Source organism: Taudactylus pleione, unplaced genomic scaffold, assembly GCF_031769625.1.
Source record: "Taudactylus pleione unplaced genomic scaffold, aTauple2 ptg000012l, whole genome shotgun sequence".
Taxonomy (NCBI): Eukaryota; Metazoa; Chordata; class Amphibia; order Anura; family Myobatrachidae; genus Taudactylus; species Taudactylus pleione.
Window position 1 is genome coordinate 4,513,574 of NW_028284415.1, and position 20,212 is coordinate 4,533,785.

Below are 20,212 nucleotides of genomic sequence, written 5' to 3' on the forward strand. Positions count from 1 at the left end.
GAACCACCAGAGCAGAGACACCCCAGACAGGAAAGAGGAACTGCACGCATTGTGACAGGAGCAGGGTGCTAGAATAAACACTATGTATGCATGCAGCTTTATGGAAGTTGCTTGTTACATTTTAGCCTGTTCAAGTCAATTGGAAAACATTACCCGCAGCAGTGTTTTCCTTTCACTAGCAGATAGTTGCAGTATATTAGCAGTAAAGTAAAACTTGTTAATTAGATATATTAAAGTATAGCTTAGACCTCTAGTGCAATATTAGATCAAAAAAGTCCATTAATGAGTTTAAATTGGACAAACTTATTATTTACAGTAGTAAACCACAAAATTAATAGATATCTGAACAAGTCCATTGGCTTGTCGAAACATGCGTCACACCATACTACTTACAGGTACACACACGAGTCCCGGCATCCAGGCACTGAGGAGAGGGTTGAGCTTATTTCCCCTTCGCGCTAGGGACCTGGGAGCAACGTGCAGTGAGGGCGGAAGTGTGGTTCCATGCCCATAAAGTCCACCTAGAGAAGAAACTTGTCCGCTCGCCGCGCTTCGGGCATGGTGGCTCAATATGCTCGCCACAAGATTATATTCCCCCTCTATGTCCACGTGGATGGTAAAGAATGACATTGGACAGTAGCTGATGATGTCAGGGTCCTCTACGGAAAGGAAATCTAGACACTATCCTGAGGAGAGACCATTGGAAACAAATCTATTACATCCTTCCTACAGGCACACCGCTCAGCGCTCGGACACTACCCTGTAATGTCCTTTAATAACAGTGCGGTTGTTCAGTGCAAATCCTGACAGCAAAAATGCTCTCTTTCCTGCCCTCTAGACTAACTAGCTTTTCTCTCACCCTCCATCCACTGTGTTAAACAAATGGAAAGGCATCTGGATCCCTAGTCCTAGACCTCTCCTTCAATACACCTGTATACACAACCACAAGCTCAGTGGATTCCCTGCAATATGATATAAGCTTATGGGCCTGATTCAGAGCCGCTCGCAAAAGCGCTCGCTCGCTCTGAATCAGGGCGGCCGCTTTTTCTTTAAAAACCGTCCTCCTGGCCGCTCGCCAGGTGATGGTCGCAACCATCGGGCTTGCGACGAGACCCTTGTGGTAGGGTCTCGTCTGCCGCAAGCCCCAGACAGCTTCCGGCTCTAATAGAGCCGGAAGCTCACTACTGACATCACTGGTGATGTCAGTAGGGCCGCCCACAAACGGTAGGCGTTCCTTCAGGAACGCCTCCATTGACCAGCCACCCCGCCTACAAAACAGGGTGAGCTGTCGATCAACATCGACAGCCGTCTAGTTTGTAACGAGCCCCGGATCGAGTGAATTTCTCACTCGCTACGGGGCTTGTGCATGCGCAATGCGCACACCGCACAATGCACAGCCATCGAGGCGCTTGCGAGCGGGTCTGAATCAGGCCCTATATCCACAAGTGATCGAATACCTATTGATTTTGTGGGTTGCATACAGTGTATTATTATTATTCTGTTGATACTGCTATGCACAATAGGGTTGAACATCTTAAACTCATTATGGTACTTTTTGATATAATATTGCACTAGATGTCTAAGCTATACTTTATTATAAATAATAGATGTTACTTTACTACTAATATACTGCAACTATCTGCGGGTAATTACCTATCTAACTAAATATGAAAGAAATGGCTCCCTGTTACATTGCTACTCTCTAAATTTTGGAAACAATTTTAAACACAGTAACAGACTAAAGGTGCGCATACACGGTGCAATTTTGTTTACACGATTTGGCCGTTTTCTATCGATCATTACACGAAGCATTAACCCTTACTTCTAGTCAGCCCAGGCCAGGAATCCCTGGGGAGCTGGGGACCACCCCAATAAAGGGGTCCCCCTTTCCAAAGTACCCCAGGCCTAGGCTGATAGCCGCGGCTATCCCCGGCACCACTGGGCGGTGGGTGCCGGGTTGATTATATAGTGTAGTGGAATTTTAAAGTGTTGAAAATATTGTCTTTTGCTGTGGATCTGCAGGTCCCAGCAAGCCTCCCCCGCATGCTAGTACTTGGAGAACCACAAGTACCAGCATGCGGGGCATTACAGGCCCACTGGTACCTGTAGTTCCACAGCAAACGCAATATTAAAATAACCACAGGACACACACCCCGTACAAAGTATAAGCTTATTAAACATACATGCACTCACACATGTACACATACTCACCTATGTATCCCTGTAGCCATCGGTCCTCTTGTCCATGTAGATAATCCATTGGGTACCTGTAAAACAAATATCTATGCTCACCTTCTACTATGCGAAGTTTGGGTCCTCTTCGTTCTAAAGTAGGCATCAATGAACTTGGCAAAATAAAAAAATAAAAAACACGCATTTCACAGACCCATGGAATTTAGTACCGTCCTATGGGGACGGTACTTCCCGAATGAGAACTCAGCAGCTGGATTTCACTATGGAAAGAACCTTCCACCCCTCAGCCAATTAGCGGTTCCCACCATTGAAGTCCTTGTTAGAACCGCAAAGGTAACTTAAGGTTACTTTTGCGGTTCTCACCATTGACTTCAATGGTGGGAACCATTCATTGGCTGAGAGGCGGAAAGGTTGCCTCTCTCAGCCAATGAACGCTCAGCAGCAGGGTTTCCATAGTGAAATCCCACCACTGAGCTCACATTCGGGAACTACCGTCCTTAAAGGACGGTACTAAAGTCTGTGGGTCTGCGAAAAGCGTGTTTTTATTTGCCAAGTCCGGGAATGCCTACTTTGGAATGAAGAGGACCCGAACTTCGCATAGGAAAAAGACGAGTATGGATATTTCCTAGGCCTACAATCAGCCTAGGCCTGAGGTGCCCTGGAGAGGGGGACCCCTTTATTGGGGATTCCCCAGCTCCCCAGGGATCCCCGGGCATGGCTGACTAGCGGTCAGGGTTAATGCTTCAGCTGGGGGGCCCGGCTGTGGCATTAGCCCCCACTAGAAAAAGTCAGGTGCTGGTTCTGAATAATACAGGGGGACCCTACACATTTTCCCCTTGTATTTCCAGAATCGGATCAGAGCCCAGCACTGGTTGCGCAAAATACGAGGGAACCCCTACGTTGTTTGTCAATAATATTTTGGCAACCAGGGCTGGTTCTGACTAGCCCGGTGCTGGTTGTGCTTAAGTACAGAGGACCCCTATGTTGTTTGTCCCCTGCATAACCAGTACTCCGTAACTAAAAGGTCGGGGCTGGTTGCTCTTTGGCAGGGGGGAGGGTCCACGACGTTTTTTGTCCACAGGAATATTTTTTTTTTTTTTTTTTTTTTTTAAAACACAGAAGCACAGACGGGTCTCACTGATCCCGTCCATGCTTCTGTGCCAATGACACAGATGCATGTAGCACGGATCTCTCTGGTCAGTGCTACATGCATCTGTGTCATATTGCACTCAATCTAATGAATATGCAAATCATTAGATCATGCACCATAGATTGGGTGAACATCGTGCAGCTTTTGCTGCACATAGTTCACTTCAGCTGCCGGAGAGAGTTAATAGGGTGATTGCATACGACATCAGATCGTTTGCAAATCACACAGTGTATGGCCACCTTAAGATATTAGGAAGATGTTTGGTTTGTTTACCAAGTGTATACACAAATAAGTTAGGGGATATTTGTATATCTCAACATTTGAGTATACACATTACCAGTACCTGATACTCTCAATATAATTAGGTGCAAGTACAGCAAAAATCTCACACCTGCAGGGTTTTTTTTATTTCTTTGAGCACCGGGGTTTTTGTTTTTTTTTTGCACACTTCCAGAGCACCACCAATTTTTCCTAAAATCCATACTTTTGGGAAAAATGGTTGGGAAATGCTCTGGGACCCCAGCAGCACCCCTCCTAATGACTAATTAAGCAATTGGAAGTTTACAATTACCTTAGTCAGTAAATACTCACCTTCCAAAGCAGTGTCTTCTTCCTCCAGCGTCGGGGACCCAATCTCCTGCAACAGCAGCCTAAATATGTTGTGTCAATGTATGTATGTGAGCCCCTCTAGAGGTAGCTGCAGGGAGAACTACAACTCACAGCATCCCCCTCCCCAGTGCAAAGATGGAGGAGAGATGGCCGGGAGCCACGGAGACCACCGGACCAGTAAGTACAGTATTTTGATTTCTTTCCGCTCGCATAGTGGGGTTTTCATTGCATTTTTTCTAAATTGAATACCACGGGTGTTGGGAAGCACACATACCCACGGTATTCCACAATTGGTTGATTTTTTTGCTTAGAAATCCTCGCACCCAATTGTATATGCCACTAAGTGTAGTAAATATCTACATTTTATGTGGGAGTATTTTTATATTTTCAGCTGATTGGCAGCAGTATTGCCTGAAAGCCAATCCATTAATTTTCATTATATGTAAAGTCTGCAATTTAATGTTTTGTGATTAATAATATATAAGAGAAGAAATAGACTGTATTGATCACCCTACTAGGAAGATTCTTTATCTTCCTTAGTTTAACAACTTTAAAATTATTTAATAAAAGGTCATTTTTAATTATAAGAGTGCTACCAAAAGGAGGTTCTCTCTTTGTTTTTGCTGCTCCCTTGCAAAACAGCCCTCTGTTTAATCAGATATCTAACTTTTGGGAGAACCAGCAACTGGCATTTTCATGTGATATGTCACAAATATATACTATACACATTGTTGGTTTATTTGTTTTGAGACATCATTTCAAGTTTTCAGTGCTGGGACACTACCCACACGTGGTTTTTAGGAATGTGTAGGTGTTCTCTTCGCTATAATTGTATATTGGGCATAGCTTGTGGGATTCCATTAGCATTACGCTAGAACCATATACTTTTAAAAATTGCCAGATATGGCGTCACCCTGCTGCAGTGCCAGAGCGTGTGATCGGACCCCTCAGTGGAAGGAGGGTTGCTGCTAGATCCTATGTGGAGAAATGACCAGTGACTGCTGTACTATGGGAGTGCCTGACAACCCGCGTCCAGATACCTGATGGAGTCGTTGTCCCGAATGACCCGGATGCTCTCCCCGGGGGGCAGCAGGCAGTCATCCACATAGAGAGAGAGCGCCCCTTTCTGGCTGTAGAAGAAGCGCTGCCGGATGATGCTGGTCAGATCAGTCACCACACGGCAGCGTTGAGTGTCTAATAGGATCCAGAACATGCAGCTCTCTGGTATAGCGGGCGGCGGGTACTCAAATATCAGTCGGACCCGTACATCACACTGGCCGGCCGCTGCCATCTTACTGAAGGGGAGGACGCGTTCTGATGACGTCTTTGGCTGACAGAGTAACGGACGATAGGTCGCAGAATCATTTGTGTCAGCTGACCAGTTTCCCCTGTGTCATGTGACTCGCAATGAGAACTACAACTTGTGTCACTGAGTCATATGATTAGTAAGAAGAAATGGAGACCCTGACTCTGGTTCTTTTGAGTATTATTACTCCCTGCAGTCTCTTCCTGTCCTCGGCCCAGGGTGAGTGCCACTGCCCCCTCCATCTTCCCCCTCTCCCCCATCCTAGGTTGAGAGTCAATGCTCCCTCCTGTTCCCAGCCGGAGGTGAGTGCTCCCGTTATTGGAAAGTTGAGGCTACCTCCAGTCCGAAGCCCTGTAGTATTTATTTCTTCTCCAACTAGGTGGATGGCACAATGCTCCTCACCAGATAAACACATAAGTGGGTATACAGTCAGGAAGCCGACAGTTGAAATGCCGACTGCCGGCTTCCCGACTGCAAACCCGACAAGGGACTAATGATAGGCATCGAAATCCCGACGCCTATCATTATCCATATGCCGGGAGCCCAACGCTGGGCATACCGAACGAAGGTAAGCCGGGCGGTGGGCGCGGACATGCCCGGGGGTCGGGAGGGTTAGCGGCTCCAGGGGGGGACTTGGGGTTAGGCACCCCCTAGTAGGGTTATGTTTAGGCTGTGGGGATGGGGGGGTAGGCACTAAGGGAGGAGGGTAGGGTTAGGCACCCCTAAGGGAGGGTTGGGGGGGGGGGGAAGGGGGTTAGTTATACTTACCTGTCTGGATCTTCACTGCTGCCGGTCTTCCAGCATCGGGATCTGTATGCAGTCAGAACATAACTGTTTCCATTTTTTTCCCAGGTTAGGGTAATATTACTCCACTCAGTGTCGCTCATTTAGTGTTTTCTAGCCCGCTGTCTGGTTCAGTGTATTATTATATGTCTTCCCTCTGTAATAGCCTATTGACATACAAGAATTATCTGGATGACTAAGGCTACTTTACAGTTTCATGTAAATCTAAGAATTTTATTTGGCTATTGTTGGCACTGGCCCCTTATTGTTTAAATGCTACTTCCTAGTAATTCTATTAATGGGTCTGCTTTTATGTATTAGGTCGGGCAATAAATACAACTGAGGTGAAGGAAGACTGGAACTATGTGAAAGTCAGGAGTGATGCTTTTATGTTCTGGTGGCTCTACTATGCAGATCTCCCCACCAAAAACTATACAGAGGTGCCATTGGTTTTGTGGCTGCAGGTATGAGGGCATCACAGGCTGATAATGGTTCACTGTTAATTCATTATGAGCACTCAGATTAATATTTTTTGGTCAGTTTAATGCTTCACCTATTTGTCTGTTGATACCTGTATCTGCTCTTCTTAGTACTCTGCCATCTACTCTAACAGTCTTCATTCTTGTAACTCCATTGAAATCTGTCTTCTTTCTTATCGCCTATCACACCACTAAAAATCCACATCCTTAATGCCATTAGTCACCACTACCAATCCTATTCCTCATCTCCTTCAGACACCCCTACTAATCCACCTTCTCCTTATTGCCAACAGACGCCACTACCAATCCACCTCCTTCTTATCACCAACAGACTCCACTACCAATCTACTTCATCTTCTACAGATGCCACTACCAATCCTCCTCCTCCTCCTCCTCCTCCTCTCCTACAGATGCCACTACCAATCCTCCTCCTCCTCCTCCTCCCCTCCTGCAGATGCCACTACCAATCTTCCTCCTCCTCCTCTTCTGGAGATGCCACTGCCAATCCTCCTCCTCCTCTTCTGCAGATGCCACTGCCAATCCTCCTCCTCTCCTGCAGATGCCACTGCCAATCCTCCTCCTCCACCTCTCCTGCAGATGCCACTGCCAATCCTCCTCCTCCACCTCTCCTGCAGATGCCACTGCCAATCATCCTCCTCCACCTCTCCTGCAGATGCCACTGCCAATCCTCCTCCTCCACCTCTCCTGCAGATGCCACTGCCAATCCTCCTCCTCCTCTCCTGCAGATGCCGTTACCAATCCTCCTCCTCCTATCCTGCAGATGCCGTTACCAATCCTCCTCCTCCTCCTCCTCCTCTCCTGCACATGCCACTACCAATCCTCCTCCTCTCCTGCAGATGCCCCTACCAATCCTCCTCCTCCTCTCCTGCAGATGCCACTACCAATCCTCCTCCTCTCCTGCAGATGCCACTACCAATCCTCCCCCTCCTCCTCTCCTGCAGATGCCACTACCAATCCTCCTCCTCCTCCTCCTCCTCCTCCTCCTCCTCCTCTCCTGCCGATGCCACTACCAATCCTCCTCCTCCTCCTCCTCCTCTCCTGCCGATGCCACTACCAATCCTCCTCCTCCTCCTCCTCCTCTCCTGCAGATGCCACTACCAATCCTCCTCTCCTGCAGATGCCACTGCCAATCCTCCTCCTCCTCTCCTGCAGATGCCACTACCAATCGTCGTCCTCCTCTCCTGCAGATGCCACTACCAATCGTCCTCCTCCTCTCCTGCAGATGCCACTGCCAATCGTCCTCCTCCTCTCCTGCAGATGCCACTACCAATCCTCCTCCTCTCCTGCAGATGCCACTACCAATCCTCCTCCTCCTCCTCCTCCTCCTGCAGATGCCACTACCAATCCTCCTCCTCCTCCTCCTCCTCCTCTCCTGCCGATGCCACTACCAATCCTCCTCCTCCTCCTCCTCCTCTCCTGCAGATGCCACTACCAATCCTCCTCTCCTGCAGATGCCACTGCCAATCCTCCTCCTCCTCTCCTGCAGATGCCACTACCAATCGTCCTCCTCCTCTCCTGCAGATGCCACTACCAATCGTCCTCCTCCTCTCCTGCAGATGCCACTGCCAATCGTCCTCCTCCTCTCCTGCAGATGCCACTGCCAATCGTCCTCCTCCACCTCTCCTGCAGATTCCACTGCCAATCCTCCTCCTCCACCTCTCCTGCAGATTCCACTGCCAATCCTCCTCCTCCTCCTCTCCTGCAGATTCCACTGCCAATCCTCCTCCTCCTCCTCCTCCAGATGCCACTGCCAATCCTCCTCCTGCAGATGCCACTGCCAATCCTCCTCCTCCTCCTGCAGATGCCACTGCCAATCCTCCTCCTCCTCCTGCAGATGCCACTGCCAATCCTCCTCCTCCTCCTGCTGACGCCACTAACAAACCTCCTCCTCCTCCTGCAGACGCCACTAACAAACCTCCTCCTCCTCCTGCAGACGCCACTACCAATCCTCCTCCTCCTGCAGACGCCACTAACAAACCTCCTCCTCCTCCTCCTGCAGACGCCACTACCAATCCTCCTCCTCCTCCTCCTGCAGACGCCACTACCAATCCTCCTCCTCCTCCTCCTGCAGACGCCACTACCAATCCTCCTCCTCCTCTCCTGCAGACGCCACTACCAATCCTCCTCCTCTCCTGCAGACGCCACTACCAATCTTCCTACTTATTGCCTACCACCACCTCTACTTTTACTTATCATATTTAACACCAGTACCAAGCTTCCTACTTTTCTTCACTTTGCCGCCTCTTCTACCAGTCCTCCTCTATATTATTGTTCTGCGGAAACCCCTGTCACTCCTCCTTATAGCTCTACATACACCACTACCTCCTTGACACTCTGCTGGCACGGTTACCGGTCTTATCACTGTTTTTTTTTTTTTTTTTCTTTCCTTGTTCCTTCTATTTTCTTTTGCCTGATTTATTTTAATATTGTTTGACACCTGTAATTGTTTGTTTCCTAGGGTGGACCCGGAGGTTCTAGTTGTGGGTTTGGTAACTTTGAAGAGATTGGTCCCCTTAACACTAAACTGGCTCATAGAGATTCCAGTTGGGTATGTAGCTCGTTAATACTGCAAGTTCTCCTGCAAAATAAAATGTCTGGCTGCTGGCTAGAAGATATTAGGACCTCTGCTCCACATGACTGTGGCTAGGTGATAATACATAAAGACATGTGATATAGCCTAGTTCTAGAACAGCGATGTAATGGTAAATGATAGATAACATTTTTTAAAGTTTCATTGATATAGAATATTAGGGGTAAATTTACTAAGATGGGAGTTCTACTTAAGAAGTGATGTTGCCCATAGCAACCAATCAGATTCTACTTCTCATTTATCTAGCACCTTCTGGAAGATACCTGGAATCTGATTGGTTGCTATGGGCAACATCACTTCTTAATAGAACTCTCATCTTAGTAAATGTACCCCTTAATGTGTAAAAATGTCAACCCACCCCTCTTAATAATAGGATGCTTTATATTGTGAATGTTTCCAGATAAATGCGGGAGTTACAATATTGTACCGCATTCCCAACCTTTGAGAAACCTTTTTGTGCTTGGTCTGCCTCAGTCTTGTTCTTGCATTCTGTTCTCTGCTAATGTGTCCTACAGATTCAAGTTGCCAGTCTGCTCTTTGTGGACAATCCTGTGGGGACCGGATACAGCTACACCACAGCTGCTGGAGCTTTTGCCAAGAATGTTGATACTGTTGCTGCAGACATGTTGGTTCTTCTCAAAGAATTCTTTGAGACCAAATCGGAATTCCAGGTGAGAATTGTGCAAATTCTTCTCACACAGAATACAAACCTATGTTAAGTACATCTATATATCCTATACTTCCGTGTTGTTGCTTTCCGATGTACATATCAAAAGAAAGTATCCTCCAGCATTGACATATCACTGTAACCTTTCTTTTAATCATTGTGCAGTTGAACTTATTTTCTGCCCACTAGGAATCAATACAAATAGGATGGAGGAATTTATATTCTTTAATTATTTGTTTTCCCTATACAACCAGATCAATGGTGTTTTTTCCATTACCACCTCTGGCACAAACCACTGGGAATAAACGGCTGTGATGTAGAATGTGTTTTTTATTAATTTTATTTATATATTTCTATGGCGTCACAAGGGTTCCACAGCACCTTACTAAATACATAAACAATTGAGCAGAACAAGAGAACAGTTACTTACAGTACAAGTACATGGTATATAAACATTGCTGAATCAGCGGACATAACACTGAAATAAGTAGTACAGTAGCAGAAGTCAAGGGTTAGGTGCCGAAGGTAATAGTAAGGGAAGGAAAAGCCCAAGGGGGAAGAGGGCCCTGCTAGTGAGAGCTTACGTTCTAAAGGGTAGGGATAGACAGACAGAGGTGACACAAATGGAGTAGGTAGTGAGCATGGAGCAGAATATGTAATCTTAATTCATTTGAATGGCTTTTTGGAGTGATGAATAAAAATAGAAGAAAGGAATGTGCTCTATATTAAGAATTCTGATACATGTAAATTGAAAGTGTATATGGTATACTGATGGCTGTATCTGTGATTAAGAGTACCAACTAGTAGTTAGACTATTGTAATTTTAATGTTTAAAAGACTGTAAAATTCCACCTGGAGTACTTCCATATTATGGCTATCATTGTACTATAGGCAGTGGTGTAACTATGGTGTTTGGAACCCAGTGCAAGTTAAAAAATGGAGCTCCTCCCCCTGCCTAAGCAGGTGCGCGTGGCGAAAAAGTGGGCATGGTCACATGGCACAAGGGGCGTGGCCACTGGAAAATGGGGCGTGGCAACATGACACACCACTGTTTCTTGTCACTCTGGGAAGATTCCATTCCATATGCACCTTAATGCCCACTGTAGTAGTGCCCCTTATGCAATGCCCCCAGTAGTGGTCCCCCTTATGCAGTGCTCCCAGTAGTGGTCCACCTATGCAGTCCCCCAGTATTAGTCCTCCCAATGCAGTGCCCCCAGTAGTAGTCCTATAGTGCCCCAAGTAGTAGTCATCCATGCAGTGTCCAAAGTAGTGGTCCCTCCTATGTAGTACCCCTTATATAGCCCCCAGTAGTGGTGCCCCTTATATAGTGCCCCAAGGCAGTGCCAGACAAAGACATACCCCGCTCCTGCTCCCGCCACCGGCTGCTCCTCCGTCATCCCGGGCCGTCCCGTTCTGCACTATGGGAGAGGCACAGTGCGGGTTCTGTCCGACGCTCATTGGCTGCTAAAACAAACACACTGCCGCTGGGTAGTACGTGTACTACCCGGCGGCAGTGTCTGTCAATGTGTAGTGCTGACCAGTGTCCTGGAACACGGCCGGCGGTGCCCCCCGTGCTGCCGGTCCGACTGCTCCCAGGGCACGAGCCCTGCTCAAACACCCCCAATCCTAGTTGCGCCACTGACTATCGGCAGCCATCATGTATTCTCCAATTGGAAGTGGTATGTCAATAACTTTACAACTGGTCATACAAACAGGAAAAAGGCTATAACCATTGCACAATCTGTCTGTATAGTATATTTAAATGAGTTGGGCGATTGTGAGAGAATAGTTTTCTATATCTCTGATTGACAAATGAGGAGATTACGTTAATAGAACGTGACAAGGACATTTCTGTGATCCCATCAGGATTTTTAATTATGTGATTGTTCCCCCAGAAAATCCCATTTTACATATTCTCTGAATCGTATGGAGGCAAAATGGCTGCTGCAATCTCTCTAGCACTGCACAAGGTAAGATTAAGATGGATGCTGGTGTTATTGCTGGCTGGGTGTGGGGTTGCAAGGTTAGGGAAGGTTCTAATGCAGATTCTGTGGTATCAATGGGTCTGATTCACTACCGTACGCAACTGCGATTACGCATGCAATATTCCGATTGTTTTGCACTGCGCATACGTACGCATCGCAGTGCGCAAGCCGGCTGCGATGGGGAATGTGAACGCAGTGACTACGCAGACCCATCGCAGAGTGATTGACAGTGCCGTTTGTGGGAAGTAGCAGGGGTCAGCTAAACTCAGGCTTGTCAGTGCGTTCGCACTCCATGGCAGGGGTGGGCATAAATTAGCAACCGCAATGCCATATGCAGTCTGAGGTCTCAAAGCGTGCAAGGAAGTTAGTAATTTCTTAGTAAGGTAAGGGCTTGTGCAAGTGTGTGTGAGGCTGCGATGGTACTCGATTGTACCGATGGTTTTGCAGTCTTGCTAAATAGTACGTATGTGTGCTGAGTAAACTGGGTGTCCTTGTGCAGTGCTGCGACGGGATAGCATTGGCAATGGATTAGCATACTATCGCAGATGACCTGCGTGCGTAATCTCAATTGCATACACAGTTGCGTACAGTAGTGAATTAGGCCCAATGTACACTGAATTGTCTTTCTCAGGCCTTGTTTTACTTTCTATAGAAGTGTCTGAAATCTGGGCCTCGCTTTAGCCTGTGTGTACATCAGCTCAGATCTCAGCTCTTGCTTTACTTTCTCTAAAACTGTGATTATATAGAACTGTCCTGACCTCCTCCCTCCCTGATGCCCTCTCTAAAACTGCTCTCACCATAGGCTCACCTTTACTCTATCTACCCTCTCTAATACTGTCCAGATCTCAGTCCATGCTTTATCAGGCAATAGAGTGGCAGCTGAGGTAATTGTGTGTTCCCTCCACCTGTAGGCCATCACTGCGGGGAGCATTAAGTGTAACTTTGGAGGAGTAGCGCTGGGAGACTCATGGATTTCCCCCATTGGTAGGTTGATGGAGAACAACATGCCATAGTTAAGTGACACAGTATGCGGTAAGGTAGAGCTATACCACATAATGGTGATGTCTGGAAACAGGTAGCCAGTAGCAAAGGGTTAATAAGGCAGATGAGGAATATTCACCACATGCTCCTGTTTGAAAGTTTTTAATATATATATATATACACACACACACTGCAGCCGTACCGGGTACAATATGAAAAGTATTGTCCCCCCCCCCCCTGTCCTATCCCAAAATAAAAAAATTCTCATGCAGGGCAGAGCACTAGGCATAGCTCGGGGAGCTTTATATATGACATTGTTGCTATTTCCCTGCAGGGGGCTTTAGTAACAACAGTGTATTTTTATATTCCTGTTCACAGACTCTGTGCTATCCTGGGGACCCTACCTGTACAGTATTGTAAGTGGATCCTTGTATGATGTTTCTGTGTACATTGATGCCATATACACATACTTCATTAAAGCCCAGAAATCTGAGTGGTTGTCTCTATGGCCCTTGTCTCTTATAAATATTTGTCTCCTCATATTTATCTCTTTTGTGTCCTGGTCCTCTACTGTTTTAAACCTTGTGATTATGATCTACTCCCTTATTGTATAGTGCTGTACAATATGTTTGTGATATAGTTTAAGCTTCAGTGAGAAGGTTCCTTTTCTGTCACTGTATGTTCTCGTATTGCTGTCCTGGTATATTAGTATATCTGTCGTATTGTACAGCACTGTACAGTATGTTGATTATAGTGTAAACTGTAGTGAGTGTGATCCTCTCAACTTATATAGTATTGTATGTCCCTGTATTATTGTTAGGGGGAGAGATATTAGTAATACCCTATTATATAGCACTGCAGAATATGTTGACTGTATAATGTAAGTTGTTGTGAGTGGGGTTCCCTTGCCTTTGTGTTTATTGTATGTTCCTGTATTGTTATCCTTTTCTATATTCAGTATGTTTTCCTTATTGTACAGTATGTTGGTGACCTAGAATAAGCTTTAGTGAGTGACATGATGGTACTGTGTCGTTGTGTGGCCCTGTATAGTTATCATATATTCAGTATGTCTCCCTTATTGTACAGCGCTGTAGATTATGTTGGTGATCTAGTGTATGCTGTACTGAGTGAGGCCCTTGCATCTTGCGTATGGTTTTGTCCCTGCATTGTTATGGTATATTCAGCATCCCCTCCCTTTATTGTACCTCACTGCAAAATATAGTGTGAATTGTATTGAGCGTCATCCCCTTATATTTGTGTTATGTATGTTCCTGTATTGTTCTACATTCAGTATGTCTGATTGTACAAAGCTATGAAATATGTTGGTGGTGTAGTGTAAATTGTAGCTAGCAGGATCCTCTCGCCTTCTGTCCTTGTATGCTTCTGTATTATTGTCTTAGTATATTAGGTGACTCTCTCATTGTGAATCATGTTGACTAACAAACTGCCTTGTTATTTTTGTAATCTCGATCTAGTCGCTTCTGGATGAAAAAGGCCTGAAAGAGGTGCAAAGCTCTGCTAATGCTGTACAGGACGCCATCAATAAAGGTCAGTTTGACCAGGCCACAGAATTGTGGTCCCAGACAGAAGATCTGGTTGAGCAGGTAAGAGACATCCTACAATAAGTTTTCAAAGTGTAAGATATTCTAAATGTTATTGGAATTTTTGTGACTTTCATATAACCCCCCCTCACCCCGCAGGTGTACTTAAGAGTCCAGTCTTCAACTCAGGCAATGCTGGTTACCCTATAATTTATACTAGAAACCTTTACTTTAATCTCCACTATTTTCAAATTGAGAATAGTAATCTGCAGTTGTGAATTGATCTATAAGCTAATACTTGAGAAGCAAATCTTGTCCCTCTGCATCAGATCTGTATTTCTTCATCTGCTTTCCTTTTTCATTTTGAATTTCTATGAATACAGAGTACACTGCTTCATGTAATAAAGGTGTTAGAAGTCACCACAAAGGTTTAAGTTGATAGGGGATATCCTTACAATATACAGGGTACACTATTATTCCATAATTTGTAATACTGTAGTGTGCATTTATTACTGAACACATCCGTGTCATATCTTTCTTCTACCACCTCTTTCTCTCCTTAGCACTTCATCGATGATCTTATAAGTGTGGGATAAGTTGAAGTTATGTTACGGTTGTGTGATAACTAAGCAATTTTCCCCTGGAATGTGATGTGTGGATTGAGGTGATTGGTGAATCGGGAACCATTGAGGAACGTTAATGTATGTTTTATTTTAGAATGCAGACGGTGTGAACTTTTACAATATCCTAACCAAGAATTCACTAATGGACAAAACTAATTTCAGGACAAATCTGAAACTCACCAATCCATATCTAGGTGAGATTGTGTGGCTAGCAGTGAGGTGGGAGGATTCTATAGTGTAATTGACAAAATACCACCTAATTTGCTAGAACATTTCTTAGCTGAACTTTCTTCTTGTTCTCCAGGCAAGCTGTACCAGCGCCACCTCCTGCATCTGCAGAAAGATGACTTGGATGAGCTGATGAATGGACCAATCAAAGCCAAGCTGAAGATCATCCCCGATTCAGTCATGTGGGGAGGTAATTGTCTGGTTACAGCTGTGTAATGTGGTGAGAGGTGGGTTTGGAGGGTCAGACTAATATACAATACAAGTACTTTGATCTTCCATTGCTACAGGACAGTCCAGTGAAGTTTTTGCAAACATGGCTGGAGACTTTATGAAACCAGTCATTAGTATTGTGGATGAACTTTTATGTGCTGGAATTAACGTCACAGTGTATAACGGACAGCTGGATCTCATTGTGGACACTGTGGGTGAGTAGTAATGGGGATACCTTGCAGGAACTGAGTGTTGTATACACCATTATCAGTAAATGTGTGTCCAATATAAGATTATAGAAATGAGTGCAGTGATTCCCTGTGATATCTGTCTGATAGGTCAGGAGAGCTGGGTGAAACAATTAAAATGGACAAAACTGGACAAGTTCAAGAACCTGCAGTGGACGGCACTGCATCTAAATTCCAGAGAGACTGCTGCTTTCTACAAGTCCTGGGACAACTTCCACTTCTATTGGATCCTGAAGGCAGGCCACATGGTCAGTCTGGGTGTCCCTAATGCATTAATTCCAACAGTACAAAACATTTATACATCTCCTCCTAGTTTACATAATCCTTCCCATGTCTTCTACGTCACTATTAGGGCTTTATTTACTAAGTCCAAAACTTTTCTTCGTGTTCATAGCCGATATTTAAAAGGGCATTGCTTTTACTAGGCATGTCTTGCTAGTAAAAGCACTGCCCTTTTACATATCTGGCATGAACACTAACAAAAGTATCCCTTAATCCGACACTTAGTAAATAAACCGCAAAATCCATGATCCCCAGTCTTAATTCAGTGCTGGCGCATACCTATCTCTGTTTCTGTAATATTCCTGACTGCTAATGTTGACATACTGCTCGTCTCCTCTCAGCATCCAACCGCTGGTGCTATCTCTGCTCCTCTTTGTCTGTGCTTGCAGAGAAGTCTGCTTGGAGCAGCATACAAGGGAGCACATAGAGCCAGCAGGGGTCGCCTGTAGAGAAGTCTGCTTGGAGCAGCTTACAAGGGAGCACATAGAGCCAGCAGGGGGCGTCTGCAGAGAAGTCTGCTTGGAGCAGCATACAAGGGAGCACATAGAGCCAGCAGGGGGCGCCTGCAGAGAAGTCTGCTTGGAGCAGCATACAAGGGAGCACATAGAGCCAGCAGGGGGCGCCTGTAGAGAAGTCTGCTTGGAGCAGCATACAAGGGAGCACATAGAGCCAGCAGGGGGCGCCTGCAGAGAAGTCTGCTTGGAGCAGCTTACAAGGGAGCACATAGAGCCAGCAGGGGCAGCAGTGTGCACTGTAAATTCAGCTGTACATTGCTGTTTCCATTGATTATATGTAGATATTTATCACTGGATGGCTTGTGGAGGAAATTGTAAGGCATACTTAATGGTGACTTTACTCCTTGTTCCCGCTTGAGTGAATGACTAAGGGCCAAATGTAATAGGGTGAGAGTTTAGAAAATGTGAGAGTTTAGCAGTAAGCTCTCACATTGGTTGAGTTTTATCTTCACAATGGGAAAACATCTGAATGAGATTTTCAATCGTGAGCGTTTTTTAAGTCTAAAAAAACATGCAAGTTCGCTCTGTTACTTTGTTTTTGGACTCTATTACATTGGCAAAGTTTAAAAAGTGTCAGAAACTCTCACTTTTCTAAACTCTCACCCTATTACATTTGGCCCTAAATGTTTATTTGACTTATTGGCATTTTATAATGATGTCCCATCTTCTTGGCTTGTGGAGGCTCTCCTGCCACTTTTACCAGATACATTCTGCCTTGTGATTCTTATCTTTATGCTGTCAGGAGTTGTTTACTAATACCCCTTTTCCACCTAAATTCCGGGTCTGACCCGGAGTTGGAACAAAGTTCCTATCCAGATCAGACCCGGAATTTTGCCGGCGCCGACTCTATGCAGACCCGGCTTTTGCGGAGTGAAAGTGGTCGCTTGGAGATGACGTCACCTCCAAGCGCCACTGAAGCTGGACCAATCGGCCGGCTAGCAGCGCACTCCAGGTCATCGGGACCCGGAGTGCGCTGTTCTCACAGCAGGGTTTCACGGGCTACGCCCGTGTTAAACCCTGCTAGTTACCTGGGTTGGATTGCCGGGTCACTCGACCCGGCGATCCAACTCTCTCCCCTTTTACACCAGGGAGCTGCCCGGGTTAACCCTTCAAAAACCCGAGTTTTAGCTCCGGTGTAAAAGGGGTATGACTGAGCACAGGAAAGGCCTGGTTGTGGTCAGTCTAATTATGGTGGGATGTGAGGGCTTTGGATTGCCATTGGTGCACACCAGGAATATTATCACAGTATAGTAATGATGTAGCATGGAGGACTAAAACCTAGAGCGTGTTGATGAATGTTTGGAAATCTATTGTCCTGTCTGGTTATTGTGACAATCATGAGGTTCTGACTAGTTACATTACAGAAAGTTTTACTATGGAGTTTTTTGTTGTTGTTTTTTTGGGTTGGGGTGTAAATGACTTTACTGTTTACATATTAAATATTCTATAAATCATTAGATGAGTAGCTGGGGACAAGTTGCATAGAATGTACTTGGTAAATGCTACCTAGAAGCTGATTGGTTGCTATGGGCAATTTGTCCACTTTTCCACTCGCCACTCTTTTCAAGGCTTGATGCACCACCTGTAACTTTATGGTACTGGCGTTTGTCTCACATTATCAGAATTTTATCAGCATTTCAACCTAATTTTTTTATTTAATAGGTCGGACTTTATAAACTGTAATATTTGTTTTCCAAACATCTGTGTAATTTTGTTTGCATGATACTTTTTAGTCCAGTTTTCTGATCCTCTCTCCTTGTTGTGCAGGTGCCATCTGACCAGCCAAAAACATCACTAAAAATGCTGAGGATGATCACCAACCAGGAGTAGGAGACCCCTGCAGGATTCTGGATCATGGGCATAAACGGCTGCTGCCATCACACGGGTTCCAGGCTGCTTTGCCGTGGATCGGCACTGAATCAGCCACTAATGTGCACTTCTGCCTCTAGCACCTATATATTTACTATATTGTTTATCATCTTTCATGCTTTTCAATGAGTTTCTGATCAATGTTAACATGTGAGGCCTGTTCTGTGAATATTATACTCGCATGTTTAAAAATGATGATGGAAAATAAAAATATGAAATACTGTGTATTTCACCAGTGTGCTCTACTTTGTGTAGCAATGCGAAATGAAGACTTTATTTTGTAGATGAATCTATTGAAATGAAGTGTGGAAAGCGTCCATTTTTAGAAGTGATCCTATATTTCCTGAGGAATTCACGGCTTTATCCACTATGCAAAAGGTTCCCTAGCTCAGTCTTGGCCACGGTTGGGGCTCATCATGTGTTTATTGGGGTGCGTTTTGGACCTTTCATGGAAAAGGGCAATTTCAGGGAAAGTCTGAACAATATTATACCCCTTTTCTACTGATGCAATAACTCAGGTTATTGCTGGGTCTACCCGGGTCGCGGATCAGTGGAAAAGGGTGCCTGAAAGATTACCCGGGAGTCCAACCTAGGTAGCTATCGGGGTTGTACCCAGGATGGACCTTGATAATGGTGCCGTGTAAACAGAGTGACCCGGGCTATCCGAGCTGGGTAATGCATAAAATTATATGTTGTAAACGGTGCAACCCGGGTTATCTGACCTGGATCATTCCTAAAATGAGCGGATTGGTGGTTGTGGAGCAGTCACCTCCCACTTTTTATGACCTCACAAGTTTAGCAGGACAGACCCAGGTTCAGTGTGACTGGGGCTGACCTGGGAATAACCTAAATCGAAGGTGCAGTGTAAACTGGGTCTGACCTGGGTTGGAACCATGTCTGAAAAGCCAAGTCGGAGACAGTTTTTTTGAGGAAAAGGGGCATAAGTCACGGCTACAAAGGCACAAGTGTTAATAAAGACAGTCCCAATGTTCCCTTTCTCATTGATTTAAGGCACACATTACACTAAACTAAGGAGCCTTTTAAGAGAACAATGTAAAAGTTTAACTTTAGGACAGGGGTGGTTGTAAAGAAATAGGAGATTGGACTTTGACATTTTATATTTTTTGTACAGTATAACTCCCCAATTGTACTTCTAACTTGTGAAAGTGTTTCCTGAGAGCGGAGAGTAGATGTGCAGGTTCATGTGCCCTATGCAGACCACCTAGATGCAACGGCGCAGTATTGGCCCAAACATAGCCATAAACCTTTACCTTCACCATTTATGGGCCTGGTTCTGAGATTTACGCTAATGCAATCGTATCGTCATTCTCTCATGGATAGAATTTACTAAAATATGCGAATGACTTCCAAAATATAGCCGAGATTAGGGACGCCCACTGCTGCCTTCTCATATCCATCCGATGACGTGCAGCAGCGTAAACATATGCATTATCGACGCAGATTGGGCAGCCTTGCCGTTTGTAAGTAAATTCTGACCAGCCGCAAACACTGCAGCTCTCCAGACATGCAGACGGCGCTCATTCTGTGAAGGCGATCACAATTGCTAATTTATGCACGCCCATAAAAATGCATTGAAGTGCTCTGACGCTCCTGCGTTTTTCTAACTACCCACCCAAACGCTGACTACCTGTCACTCACTTTGCAAGTGTTTCCTATGTACAAGAGTAATTGCAATACAAAAGCTACATGTGCGCAGTGTGGCTTTGGCGCATGTTCATTTGCAAACAATTGCTCGATCTGCGAAAATATCGGCTTTACGTAAATCTCTGAATCCGCTTCTGTGTGTGTATGTTGAATTGCACACATCTTAATACAGTGTATAGCTGGGGCTGTAGTAGAGATACAACCATCATCCCATTAATTATAACTGCTGCACTTTCAGATCTTTAATGTAAATATATACGTACCCAG

The 20,212-nt window shown here is 45.3% G+C and overlaps 2 protein-coding genes across 2 annotated transcripts in view; one reads left to right on the forward strand and one right to left on the reverse strand.

Moving 5' to 3' along the window:
- The window catches only part of COIL (coilin), a 33,994-nt gene extending 28,690 nt beyond the window's left edge, over positions 1–5,304 (reverse strand). Inside the window, exon 1 of the mRNA XM_088468553.1 lies at positions 4,993–5,304. Within this exon, the coding sequence (XP_088324679.1) occupies positions 4,993–5,243 (251 nt within the window). The 5' untranslated portion in view covers positions 5,244–5,304. The remainder of the gene's footprint in view (positions 1–4,992) is intronic.
- A 6-nt stretch (positions 5,305–5,310) lies between these two features.
- Positions 5,311–18,507, forward strand: SCPEP1 (serine carboxypeptidase 1). Its single transcript, XM_088468554.1, has 13 exons — positions 5,311–5,477; positions 6,363–6,505; positions 9,000–9,089; positions 9,647–9,802; positions 11,694–11,768; positions 12,695–12,767; positions 13,143–13,180; positions 14,240–14,368; positions 15,023–15,122; positions 15,233–15,346; positions 15,444–15,581; positions 15,705–15,862; positions 18,179–18,507. Exons 1-13 carry the CDS (start codon positions 5,408–5,410, stop codon positions 18,239–18,241), a joined length of 1,347 nt encoding a protein of 448 aa, XP_088324680.1. The 5' UTR covers positions 5,311–5,407; the 3' UTR covers positions 18,242–18,507.
- The last annotated feature ends 1,705 nt before the right edge of the window (positions 18,508–20,212 follow it).